The 13,934-nt window shown below is 45.4% G+C and overlaps 4 protein-coding genes across 4 annotated transcripts; 3 read left to right on the plus strand and 1 right to left on the minus strand.

Moving 5' to 3' along the window:
* Positions 1 to 426: 426 nt before the first annotated feature.
* Positions 427 to 1,453, plus strand: SAMD00019534_058380 (hypothetical protein; the record flags this gene model as incomplete). Its single annotated transcript, XM_012899329.1, has 2 exons — positions 427 to 698; positions 760 to 1,453. Coding segments are annotated over 2 exons (966 nt in total), but the record flags the coding sequence as incomplete, so codon positions are not given.
* Positions 1,454 to 1,513: 60 nt separating this feature from the next.
* On the minus strand, positions 1,514 to 5,435 carry SAMD00019534_058390 (hypothetical protein; the record flags this gene model as incomplete). Its single annotated transcript, XM_012899330.1, has 3 exons — positions 1,514 to 5,062; positions 5,152 to 5,351; positions 5,420 to 5,435. 3 exons carry the CDS (start codon positions 5,433 to 5,435, stop codon positions 1,514 to 1,516), a joined length of 3,765 nt encoding a protein of 1,254 aa, XP_012754784.1.
* Positions 5,436 to 6,109: 674 nt separating this feature from the next.
* SAMD00019534_058400 (hypothetical protein) lies at positions 6,110 to 6,845 on the plus strand (the record flags this gene model as incomplete). Its single annotated transcript, XM_012899331.1, has 2 exons — positions 6,110 to 6,187; positions 6,258 to 6,845. 2 exons carry the CDS (start codon positions 6,110 to 6,112, stop codon positions 6,843 to 6,845), a joined length of 666 nt encoding a protein of 221 aa, XP_012754785.1.
* Positions 6,846 to 9,678: 2,833 nt separating this feature from the next.
* Positions 9,679 to 13,660, plus strand: SAMD00019534_058410 (hypothetical protein; the record flags this gene model as incomplete). Its single annotated transcript, XM_012899332.1, has 7 exons — positions 9,679 to 11,994; positions 12,058 to 12,220; positions 12,299 to 12,404; positions 12,484 to 12,716; positions 12,796 to 12,953; positions 13,048 to 13,430; positions 13,507 to 13,660. 7 exons carry the CDS (start codon positions 9,679 to 9,681, stop codon positions 13,658 to 13,660), a joined length of 3,513 nt encoding a protein of 1,170 aa, XP_012754786.1.
* Between the last annotated feature and the right edge of the window lie 274 nt (positions 13,661 to 13,934).

A 13,934-nucleotide genomic window follows, 5' to 3' on the forward strand; every position in this document is an offset into this window, starting at 1 on the left:
AATGAAAGCAATGGTCTGTGTACTCAAGTTGGTGTATCTCTGATCAGTGTCGCTATATAGATGCAATGATTTGAATTGTGGTTGTTCATGTTGTTGTTGTTGTGATGTTGCTGTCTTTGTTATATCTGCATCACCATTCTCTTCAGTAATGTTGGTGTCTTTCTTTACATCAATATCATTGTTATTGTCATTTGTCTGTTGCACTGTATCATCACTCATTGTTGTTAATTAATCGTTATCGTTTATCACTTTAGTCAGATCCGCATCATCAAAGTGTTAGAAGGGGAGTGATGTTGACAACCAAATGACGAGTCAGGTTGAACTTTAATTGGGATGCAACTTTCGGTCGATTATTCATTCATCACTCCATAACTCCAAAGTGACAAATAGATACACATATACAAACAAATAGACATGGCAACACCAACAGATACTACAAACAGGAAGAATATAGTGATTGGATCACGAAAGAGTCAACTTGCTATGGTTCAGACAGAGTCTGTGATGAAGAGTTTGCAGACTCTATATCCACATCTTACATTTGAGATACAGACCATGGATACAATGGGCGATCGTGTACTCAGTGTTGCCCTATCAAAGATTGGTGACAAGGGACTGTTCACAAAGGAGCTCGAAGATCTAATGATCTCTGGTCACATCGATATTGCTGTCCACTCTCTAAAGGACCTCCCAACACGGTATGTTGTTGACATTGTTGTTGACTGCATGTTCACCTCCTAACACAATGAGACAATACAGCTTCCCTGAGGGACTAGGATTGGGAGCTATTACAAAGAGAGAGAATAGTTATGATGCATTCGTAGCACATCCAAAGTATGGCAAGCAATGCACATTGGCTTCATTGCCAAATGGTGCCGTGATTGGTAGTTCATCACTGCGAAGAGTTAGTCAGTTGCGCAAGGCATATCCACATCTTCAGTTCAATGATATTAGAGGCAACTTGAACACACGCTTCAACAAGTTGGACACGACTGGCCAGTTTGATGGAATGATCCTGGCCGTGGCTGGACTCGAGCGACTCGGTTGGACCGACAGGATATCACAGATATTGGAGCCAGACACTTCTCTGTATGCAGTGGGACAGGGTGCACTTGGTATCGAGTGTCGCTCCAACGACCAGTTCATCATGAACCTTCTGGAGCCATTGAATCATTATGAGACTTCACGTTGTTGTCTGGCAGAGAGAGCAATGCTACGTGATCTGGAAGGAGGCTGTCATGTACCAATCGGTGTCAACACAACAATCAGTGGCAACCAACTAATGATCGAGGGTATTGTACTCAGTCTGGATGGTAGCAAGTCTGTCAAGTTGTCACATCAAGGAGATATTGCCACACCGGAACAAGTTGGCAGAGAACTGGCTACAATGCTCAAACAACATGGTGCCATGGAGATATTGGAGGAAATAAACCGTTCAGCAGCAGAGGCCGCCAAGTAAGTAATCCTTCAGGCATGGCTGCTGAACCACAATGAATGTTTATTATTATTACTATTATTGCTTTGATGGCTGTTGAGCGAATGGTAACCTATCGTATGAGAGAATGGTGGACAACCAACGCTCGGCCTCCTCGACAGAGATGCCCTTTCTGACGGCGTAGTCCTGCACTTGGTCCTTGGTGATCTTGCCAACGGAGAAGTACTTGGCGTGTTCGTGTGAGAAGTAGATTCCACAAACGGCAGCACCTGGCAGCATTGCCATGTGATCGGTGAGCTCGATGCCAGTGTTCTCCTGCACGTTCATCGTGGACCAGATGGTCTTCATCTCAGTGTGGTCTGGCTGCACGGGATAGCCTGGTGCTGGACGGATGCCACGGTACTTGACCTTGAACAGGTCCTCTGCGCTCAGACTCTCGTCCTTCTCGTAGCCCCAGTGCTCCTTCCTGACGTCCTCGTGCATGTGCTCGGCTAACGCCTCTGCAAGACGATCGGCCAGAGCCTTGGCCATGATGGATGAGTAGTCGTCGTTCTCTTGCTTGTAGCGCTCGACCATCTCCTCAAGACCGAATCCAGAGGACAATGCAAACAGACCGATGTAGTCCTTGACACCAGAGTCAACTGGTGCGACATAGTCACCCATCGAGATGTATGGCTCGTCCACCTCCTTCTCAGATTGCTGGCGCAGACCAAACAGTGTGGTGAGCTTGGTGGTGCGTGTCTCGTCCGTGTAGAGGATGACATCCTCGTTGACACTGGCCGCTGGGTAGAATCCAATCACACCTCTGGCGTTGAGCAACTTCTTCTCGATGATCTCCTTGAGCATTGCCTGAGCGTCGTCAAACAGCTTCTTGGCCTCAGCACCAACGGTGGCATCATTGAATATTCTTGGATATCCTCTGTTTGGATACTTTCCACGCAGTTGCCATGTGGCAAAGAATGGATTCCAATCGATCTTTGGCAGCAACTTGTCCAATGCGTAGTCCTTGATCACCTTGTGACCCAAGAAGCTTGGTGTGGTCGTCTTGATGTGGCTCCAGTCAATCTTGGGTCTCAAGTTTCTTGACTTGTCCAGACCAATGTAGATCCTGTCCTTGAGTGATGCATAATGCTTGTCTCTGAGCTCTTGGTACTGAGTGGAGATGTCGTCGGCAAAGTGCTCCTTATTGTTCTTGTCGAGAAGACTGGAGACCACTGTGACTGAACGAGAGGCATCGAGAACATGAACAGTTGGCTGAGAGTAATGGGGCGAGATCTTGACAGCCGTGTGAATCTGGGATGTGGTGGCACCACCAATCAACAATGGCACCTTGAACTTCAAACGCTCCATCTCTGAAGCCACGTAGATCATCTCGTCAAGTGATGGGGTAATCAGGCCGGACAGACCAACAATGTCGGCCTTGTGCTCGATTGCTGAGGCCAGGATCTTCTCGCAGGGTGTCATGACGCCAAGATCGATAACCTTGTAGTTGTTGCAACCAAGTACAACACCTACGATGTTCTTTCCAATGTCATGCACGTCTCCCTTGACGGTGGCCAGCACAACGACGCCAGCATTCTCAGCCTCGCCATCGGATGTGTCACCGTTGGCTCTGCGCACTCTCTTCTCCTCCTCCATGAAGGGGATCAAATGAGCGACGGCCTTCTTCATGACTCTGGCACTCTTGATCACCTGTGGCAAGAACATCTTGCCTGAGCCAAACAGATCTCCAACGACGTTCATTCCACTCATGAGTGGTCCTTCGATAACCGAGAGTGAAGATGGCATGGTTATTCTAGCCTCCTCAGTGTCCTCAATGATGAAGTTGGTGATACCCTTGACCAATGCGTGACTGATACGATCCTCGACGGACTTTGTTCTCCACTCCTCAACCTCGGTGGCAGCCTTCTCTGTCTTGCTGCTGTTCTGAGCGTACTCGAGCAGCTTCTCAGTGGCGTCGTTGGTCCTGTTGAGAATGGCATCCTCCACCAGCTTGAGCAGGTCCTTCTCAATGTCGTCGTAGATGGGCAGCTGTCCAGCGTTCACAATACCCATGTCCATACCGGCCTTGATGGCGTGGTACAGGAAGGCAGAGTGCATGGCCTCACGCAATGGCTCGTTTCCACGGAAGGAGAATGAAAGGTTGGACACACCACCGCTGACCTTGGTCAGAGGCATAATCCTCTTGATCTCTCTGGTGGCCTCGATGAACTCGATGGCATAGTTGTTGTGCTCCTCGAGACCAGTGGCAATGGTCAAGATGTTGGGGTCAAAGATGATGTCCTGTGGCTTGAATCCAACCACCTCTGTGAGGATCTTGTATGAGCGATGACAGATCCTGACCTTCTCATCCTTGTCGACGGCCTGTCCCTGCTCGTCAAAGGCCATGACCACGACGGCAGCTCCGTACTGCTTGCAGATCCTGGCCTGCTCAATGAATAGCTCCTCGCCAACCTTGAGCGAGATGGAGTTGACAATGCACTTGCCCTGCACACACTTTAGACCAGACTCGACGACGGCAAAGTTGGACGAGTCAAGCATGATGGGCACCTTGGAGATCTCGGGTTCGGAGCCAACGAAGAAGAGGAACTTCTGGATGGCCTGCACGGCGTCAATCATACCTTCGTCCATGTTAATGTCGATGATTTGGGCACCGGCCTCCACCTGTTGTCTGGCCACTGAGATGGCCTCCTCGTACTTGTTGGCCTTGATCAAGTTGGCAAAACGACGTGATCCAGACACGTTACAACGCTCACCAACGTTGACAAAGTTGAGTGTTGGCGTGAACACCAGTGGCTCGAGACCACTGAGCGTGGTGTATGGTGCCAATGATGGGATGTGACGAGGTGCCACGCCCTTGGTAACACGGGCAAACTCACGGATGTGATCAGGGGACGTACCACAGCAGCCTCCGACAATGTTGAGCAATCCAGAGCGAGCAAACTCTTCGATCTGCTCGGCCATCACCTCGGGTGTCTCATCGTAGCCACCAAAGGTGTTGGGTAGACCGGCATTGGGATAACAGAGCACCAGACACTCTGAGCACTTGGAGATGTTCTGGAGGAATGGGCGCATCTCGTTGGCGCCCAGCGCACAGTTGAGACCAAACACCATTGGGTTGGAATGTGCGATCGATGTGTAGAAGGCCTCTCCAGTCTGACCCGAGAGCGTTCTTCCAGACTTGTCGACAATGGTACCAGATACGAATACTGGTATCCTTGGATGATTCTTGAAGTAGTTCTCAATGGCAAACAGAGCAGCCTTACAGTTGAGTGAGTCAAACACTGTCTCCACGAGGAAGATGTCGACGCCACCCTGGGCCAAAGCCTCGACTTGCTCGTAGTAGCCATCGACCAACTCGTCAAACTTGACGTTTCTGGCCTCTGGGCGCTCGACCGATGGTGAGATCGAAGCGGTCTTGTTTGTTGGGCCAACGGCACCAGCGACGTATCTTGGTCGCTTCTCTGGATCGGCCTGATAAACCTCAATCGCAGCCTCCTTTGCCAGACGCGCAGCCTCCAAGTTAATACGCTTGACCAGATGCTCCATCTTGTAGTCAGCCTGTGAGAATATGTTTCCATTGAATGTGTTGGTCTCGATGATGTCTGCACCTGCCTCCAAGTATTTCTGTGTATGATTATTATAGTTGTTTGAGTTGTTAGAGAGATGTTGATTGACGACTATTGACTTGATGGCAAAGCTGACTCGGTCATTACCTTGTGAATCTCCTTGATGATATGAGGTTGAGTCAATACCAAGAGATCATTGTTACCACCTAGTTCATGCGGGAAGTCCTTAAACTCCTCGCCACGGTAGTGATGATCCTTAAGCTTAAACTTCTGTATCTCAGTGCCCATAGCACCATCGAGGATCATGATCCTCTCCCTCATGGTAGCCCTGAGCTGTTCAAAGATTGCTAAATAAGAATAGTATTATATTAGTCACACAATTCCATCAGTTTGCTGTCAAAGGTATACTACATACGAGCCTCTTCTTTCATTCTTTTAGATTGTAGTTGTTGTTGATGTTTGAGTTGAAGATGAGTAGGAAGGTGAATGTCGATAATGAATGGTACTCCTACAAAGATGAATGAATGATTGGTTGATATACCCTATACTCGAAAGCTTAATTATTTGTTGGTTGTTTGAAATATAGGTATTGAACATAATGAATGAATGATAAGAGGAACAGACGCCTTTGTCCTTTGAGATGTGTGCGATTGACGAGTTCAATGCCACCTCCTTCAAAGATGGGTGTACCCCATCAATCTTCACAAGCGATAATTGTGTGTGTTTGGGAACCGAGCAATGCATGACTCACACGCCAGATGTGATGCCCAAGCCCTTTTAGAGCATTAATGTCGACTGAATTAAATATCTCCTGGAGAGGATCACTTTGCGGTTACCAATAGAAACATTCTCACTGCCAGACTAGTCAGGGGAAGACACTTTTGATAGTGTGAAAGGTTTGGAAGGCTCTTTACCTGTAAACTTGTAAAGTCGAGCCTGTGTTGATGAATGAGGTGAATCTTAGTTGATGTTATTATTTATTCAAAGTTGGACACTTGTATGATTATTCTTGTTCATGGCTCAACAACAACAACAACCAAAACATTCTCGATCGAACGAATGGGCTGAGAAAGCAAGACATATCATTGAAAGAGACTCAATCATCATGAGTAATGATCTTGAGGTATTCACTCGATTACACTCTACTCTGGACATCATCAATGAACTGCCAATCTTATCAAAGGTATTGAATACTGAGTGTGTATACTCCACAACAACACAAACAATATCACTTACTCATTCAAACCTCCAAGTTGTCCAAAGACTTTTTCTCACTTGAGACATTGATCATTGAAGTACTAGAGTCGATCACCTTTGTTAGATATGGTATACATCAATTGGAGCATAACATTATCAATGATAGTCTGTTCTTCACATTGAATGGATTGACTACATCGATGTTGGATGTAACCATGGCACTAGTGGACATGGCATCGATCAATAACCTCCTTGTACTTCGGTTCCTCAGGTTCCTCTTTGATGATACATTCCTTCACGGGCTTGTCCAGAAGCTGGAGAATAGTGATCATCTGGTGGTGGATCAGATAATCAAACACTATGCCAACTTGATCATTGCCATTCTGATCGACTTCAAACTAGTATCACAACAGTGCAACAACTTTTACATTGATCTACACAAAGCCTACGATGTGGCAACATCGATATTAGGTAGTGAACGATTGGGGCACTCGCTCGATCAATGGTTCTTGACGCCATCTCCACCAGAATGTTTACACAGTAGTACATCCAAGGCCAAACTACTCTACCTTGTACTAATCAAAGACAAGTCTCAATCAGAGTTGTATCTCAATGTCCAGAACAGGCATTATGCATTCGAGTAAGTAGGTCTAAGCATATCCACTTATGCACTCACTCGCTCACACACACCATCAATCAATCATTCAATCAAATTGATCAATGACCAACAGGATCATAATTACAACTTTGGAGGATTATGGAAACTACTCTAAATATTTTGAACATTTCCAGACACAGTTTGGAGAGCTTGGCATATTTATGGATATGATGAGGATCAACAAAAAAGAGTGGCAACACTGACATCCAAACAACCTCATATCGTATATATTCTTTAAAAGCATTCCATCACTCATTCATGGTATCAACCTCAATTCCAATAACCAATCCATACATGAGGTCATCAGACATTTTGGATCAGAGTTCCCCAAGGTAAGCCAGCGATCAACCACCTTCATCATCCACTCCACTCCACTCAATCAACTCATTGTTCAAAACAACTCCGACCTTATAGATATTCAATATGTACGAACAAACTATTCTCTCCAAAGTAAGAAGAGGTGTGCTTTTCATCCTGGATGGTATTACCAGTTGCTTTGAATCATGTGGACTGCCTCTGCCAAATGGATTGATTGATTGTCTTGCTGATTATAGATTATCATACAATAGTACCAATTTTGAGACCATAAGAGGCTTGATCAAGGCAGCAGATGGCAACAAAAGACTACGAGCGGAAGGGTTCAGGAGTTTGATGCACATCAATGATCATATTGATATTCAATCGTTCAATCAAGAGGTCATCCAAAGATATCTATCCGAGTTCAAGGCATTCCTAGACTCTCCAGAAAAGTCAATGTCTACTTGGCGCAACACCGATATGATCATTAGGTGTCACCAACAATCTTGGATCAGCACTTTGCAAGTGATTCACATGCTTGGATGTAGTCATCGGGGATCTGGCATCTACATGGACAGGTCACACAGTAACAATATAATATCATTCGTTCAAACGATATGTACGGATGATCCCAACGAAGCATGGATTCAATACATTGATATAATGATGGACAGCTCACGTCTCAACGACCAGCAAGAAGGCAATGGGAAATACTACTACATGTTTGTGGAAGTAATGGCGATTGAACAGCATCTGATGGTAGTTAGACTGGTTCGACCTGTTTTCCACCTCCTCAAGTATATTTATATACTCAGTCTCGGACCAGTTGACTCAAATTACAAACGGTCCAAACATATTTTGTTTGGAACATTGAATCATGATGATGATGAGTTTATCAAGGAACGCCAACTCTTTAAACAGTTCAAGTGTCAGTCATTCACCAAGACGCTACATACTTTCGCTCACAGACCACAGCCACTGGAGCCCCTGCCCACACTCCCTTTGAGAGTGATCAAAATGATCATACAAATTGCAATCCAAGATATAGAAACCAATGATAACTTTGAATATTGGTGGTTGGTGGACTTGGCAACAGTGAGCAGTCAGCTCCACAAGGAATGCGCTTTTATCCTTACCAATCGTGTACTCCCATCAATCAGAGTACTATCATCACTCAAACATATTGGATCGAAATATTGTTTGTTCAATGACACGCCACTTCATATGAATCCCATTGATCTGGTTCACATCCCAACAACGCACTTATCTCGATGTATTGATCGATTGCTACATGTTACAATACCATTCATACATAACGATTGCAACTCCAACTCAAAGTACATTGTGGTGCAGGGGGCGAATAATCTGGAACATATCACATTGGTTGAGGAGAAGGATGACTGTGCCAATTGGACAGATATCACTGAAGACCATCAATTACTATTCTATCTGTATGATAGTTGTAATCGATATCTTTATGACATGGAGGATGAGGACGAGGACGATGACGATGAGGACGAGCCATGGTTCAAGTCATTGTGCAAACAATACTTTGGCCCCAACAGAACATCTCTTCAAACAATAGAGTTTCAATCATACTCAAATATATATCATCCAAAGATCTCAAGTGCTTTGTTGAATGTGACCATCAACAATCGATTGACAATCAATGATCATTCTTCCTTGTATGAGCCTTTGGAAGGCCACCTCACATCATTGACCATTGGAGAGTACAGCAAGGATGTTCGTAAATTTATGGACCATAGTGGTATCCCAAATGTACTCGAGTACATGACTGGAACCATGTCCAACATACACATCAATGAACCAAGAGAAAGCAAAAGATTCAATAAGGAACTGATTGATAAGATCCAACAATTATACAACCGTATGAATCAATCACTACAAAAATCATATTCCCTATTCCTCAACATCCAAGACCTGAGCAATGTGATTGCATTGCTGCCACAATGTCCAACACCAATCACTTCATTATCAATCCATCTAAATGATATTGAGAGAATGATCCTTTGTCATATTAATGGATCACTCGATCGACATATGTCCACACTAATCAATCACTTCAACCAACAATCAATCTTTGGTACACTCACATCAGTCTCGCTCGTCATCGATGACACAAACTTCATCATCACCATACCATTCCATCACATCTACTTTCCCTCACATGTTTGCCATTAATGAATCCACAAGTCATCAGTCGTGCATTATAACATTAAAGAACTTAGATCCGACCAACTTGGTCAAGTTGAACAAATTTGAATTTAAATTCAGAGATGGCGGGAGATTTGAACTGTTTCAAACAGGTCTAAACGGTGGTTCATTGTGCAGTCCCTCAATGACTTCCAAGTAATTAGTTATTTAATTTAGTTCATTCACAAAGCAACACAGACAACAAGACAGTAAGAGTAGGAGATATGAGTAGTCGACCTACATTAAAGACACCTCTGTCATCAGTAAAGAGGACACCAAAGATATCACAGGCAATGTTAGATAGAGCAATGAGCGTAAAGAATTCATTCCTGGCTAGTCGTCAGAGTACTACAGGCACAACTGAACAATCATCAGATAATGATTCAACAACAACATCAACAACATCAACAACAACAACAACCAGTCAGCCAATTCCATTCACTCTGGATGATGGTGTTGTTGTTGCATCTAAACCACCTCAAGATGGATCACTGGAACTGTTGGAGAGTCTTGGTTCATTGTCAATCAAGAAGTCAGTCAAGTCGTCTACAAAGGATAATGGAGATGATGAGGAGCAGGGCGATGATGATGAATATATTGCACCAACAAATAGAAACATAACAAGTCAATTGCTAAAGGAGGCTGCTGTTGCTGTTAAGACTGAGCTGACACAGAAGCAGCAACAGAGTGTTGCTGAGGACGACGAAGAGGAGGAGGAAATTCCAGTTTCAACAAGAAGAACAATCAAAAGACTGGTGTTGGATGACGAAGGTGAGAGTCCTTGTGTCGCACCACAGCACAACAACAACAACAATGTAGTAGTAGAAGAGGAGTGGGAGGACAAGGAAGAGGAGAAGAAGGAAATCAAGGAGGTGGTCCCAGCAGAGTCACAACCTTCAACACTCAATAGACTCAAGCGCAAGAAGATGCCAGAGAAGGAGGTGGAGCCACAAGATGATATTGTTTCAGAGGAGGACGACGAGGAGGATGACGAGGAAGAAGATGAAGATGATGAGGAAGAGGAAGATGATGATGAAGACTATGAGAGTGAAGAAGAGGAGGAGGAAGAGGATGAGGAGTATGTACCAAAGAGACAAACCAAGTCAACAAAGAAATCGACAACAAAGAAGTCAATTCCAGTGGTGGAGGAAGAGGAAGACGATATTCAAGAGTCTGGCGATGAACAGAATGAGGAGGGGGAGGAGGAAGAGGAGGAGACCAAGTATGAAGACCAACTCAATGGATTCAAGAAGAACCTCAAGACTGAGAACTACCACAGTACGACTGTGCTGGAGGATGATGTGACACTGGCCCAGCGAGAGTTTGTTGTCTCCAAGCAATCGTATGAACAGCTGTTCTGGTACCAACGCGAGGGAATCAACTGGATGTGGCAACTGTTCACGCGTGGCGCCGGCGGCATCCTGGGCGACGACATGGGTCTTGGCAAGACGATGCAGGTGATCACATTCCTCAAGCAACTGCACCACGCCAAGTTCGTCAAGTACTCCCTGGTGGTGATGCCCGTGTCGCTGATCGAGCATTGGGTCAAGGAGTTTGAGCGCCTGCCGCCCAAGGTCACGGTGCGCGTCTACCACGGCGCCAACGTCAAGGAGAGAGAGCGCAGTCTCGAGTTTGTCCAGAAGAACGGTGGCATCCTGCTCACCACCTATGGAATGATTGTGGCCAACACCGATCAGTTGAAGGAGCGATCGCGCAGGACCTTCCAGTGGGACTATATCATCCTGGACGAGGGCCACAAGATCAAGGAGACCAAAACCCAGATTAGCAAGAAGCTGCGAGAGCTGCGCGCACACTACAAGATCATCATGACTGGAACCGCCATTATGAACAACCTCCGTGAGCTATGGGCCCTGTTTGACTGGGTGTGCGACGGTACCCTGTTGGGCTCAGTGCGCAACTTCTCCTCCAAGTTTGAGAAGCCAATCCTTGGCGCGCACATCTCTGACTCTACACAGTCGCAGAAGAAGATGGGCTCAGCAGTGGCAGAGTCATTGCGAAAGATCATCGCACCACACTTCCTTAGACGCGAGAAGAAGGATGTGTTCTCCACAGGAGACAGCGCACTGCCTGCAACCCATGCGCCTGGCACTGGCAAGGAGAATGATGAGAACCACTCCAACATCGAGGCCAACGCCAAGACGTCCACGTCCACAACAACACCAACAAAGGCAGCAGGACAGCCACTGGCCAAGAAGAGAATGTCAGTCAAAGGTATCAGGACCAGGAAGAACGATCTCATCTGCTGGCTGAGTCTGGCGCAGCCACAGATCGACATCTACAAGGTGTTCCTGGACTCGGAGGAGGTGAAGAAGGCGCTCAATCAGACCGAGTCGCCACTTGCCGCGCTCACCGTGTTGAAGAAGATATCCGACCATCCACTGCTGGTGCACGACCAGATGACCACATGCAATGGCGCCGACATGCAAGAGATACTCCAAAAGGTTGGAGAGAACACATCGATCAAGTCATTGGTGCGCAACTCCTGCAAGATGCAGTTCCTCTACTACATGCTGCCGAACCTTTTGAAGGAGGGACACCGTCCACTGATATTCAGTCAGTCCACCAAGATGCTTGATGCAATCGAGAAGTTGTTGGATAATCTGGTATGTATACTTTTTGCGACCATAGTTATCATTGGACCAAGACACTAACATTAACAATCATAGAAACTGAGCTTCACTCGTATTGATGGATCGATATCATCGACCAAAGAACGACAGAGAAGGATTGACGAGTACAACACTGACAAGAGTATCTTTGCCTTCTTGCTCACCATCCAGGTTGGAGCACTTGGACTCAATCTCACAAGCGCCGATCGTGTCATCATCTGTATGTATCAATACATCAGACAGACCTCTTGGACATCCAAGACAACACCCATCCTAACATATACATCCACATCAATAGTCGATCCATCATGGAACACTGTTGACAACCAGGCTGTCGATAGAGTATATCGTATTGGTCAGACAAAAGATGTCTTGGTCTACCGTCTCATCACCTGTGGAACAATGTAAGTGGACTGGTAGACACATTCAGATTCACAATAGCCGCCAGGCCAGACCATAACTAACACACAAGTTGACGACCAGTGAGGAGAAGATCTATAGGAAGCAGGTGTTCAAAGGATCACTGATGAAGACCATGTTGAACCAGAGCAAAGGACAGCACAGATACTTCACCAAGGGCGAGCTGAGGGACTTGTTCACACTCAATGATACCACCGTGTCAGACACCCAGAAGCATCTCGAGGGTCTTCACTCCAAGAACAGAAAGAGCAGCAAGGAGTTGGATGACCACCTCAACAACTACTTGACCAAACTACGTATGTACATAATAGAGAACGCACTCGCCATCAACGATCATTCATTGACATCATCATTCGTATCTCTACACAATCATAGCGATGCTTGCAGGTATTAGTGACCACGACCTGTTGTTCTCTGAGCAGGTCAGCGTTGATCACGACGATGAGGATATCAAATCGTTCGAGCAAGGCGTCCAGCCAAACACTGACAGACATGTTAAGAAGAAGAAGATCACCATTGTCACCAAAGATACGGTATGTTGTTGTTGTTGTTGTTGTTGTTGTTGTTTGGTAACTGGCTCCTCACCAGTTGTATGACCAATTCATTAACATACTTTGTACACAACAGCCGAACAAGTCACAGGTGTTGGCCAAACAATTCATTTATGCCGACGATGACCAGGCAGACGACGATGATGTTATTGTGATTGAAGACTTCTCGTCACCACCAGTTAGGCCTGCAATAGTGCCAAACAATTCAATGGCTCATGGCTGGGGCTCATTAAACGCTCCTGTGGCCAGGCCCTTGGCAACGAACCAGAACCAAGGCTTGGGTGGCAGTTGGCCAACACAACTCCAGTCTATCCACCAGCCAATCCAACAGCCACCATCAATGACATTGGCACAACAAATACATCTTCAGAGGCAACAACAGATTCAACAACAACTGCTGCAACAACAACAACATCAGCACAAGACATCACAGTACAACGTACTAATGGCAGACGCTCAGTAAGTATTGATGATGATCGTTTTCATTGATCAGGTGTTGTACATCACTCTAACATTGATCCAATCACCAACAAAGACGATTCATGCAGATTGATCAGGTGAAAGCGATCAATCTCTTGTTGGACGCACAGAGACTTTTCAACAGCAAGGAGCTGGAGGACTTGATTGTACAACAATATTCCCAATTGGTGAATGGTAACATCCAATCGAATCCAGTGACTTCAATCTAGTCATCACCACCCATTCCTTTTTTTGTTGTCAATGAATAATAACAAGACACCAAAAAACTCACACGTATCATATTTCAAACAAAACAAATAAACGATGGAGATATATAAATTATTACTTCTCACTAATAATTTGTAATTCACAAAAAAAAAACATTAATTTTCAAAATAAATTATTTTTATTAGTTTTTTTATTTTATCAACTTATTCTACCCCCCCCCCCCCCCCCATCATCACACCCCAGTCGCAGGTTGAATGAAAGTTACTTTTGAAATAC

This window comes from Acytostelium subglobosum, assembly GCF_000787575.1.
Source record: "Acytostelium subglobosum LB1 DNA, scaffold: scaffold10, whole genome shotgun sequence".
Classification (NCBI taxonomy): Eukaryota; Evosea; class Eumycetozoa; order Acytosteliales; family Acytosteliaceae; genus Acytostelium; species Acytostelium subglobosum.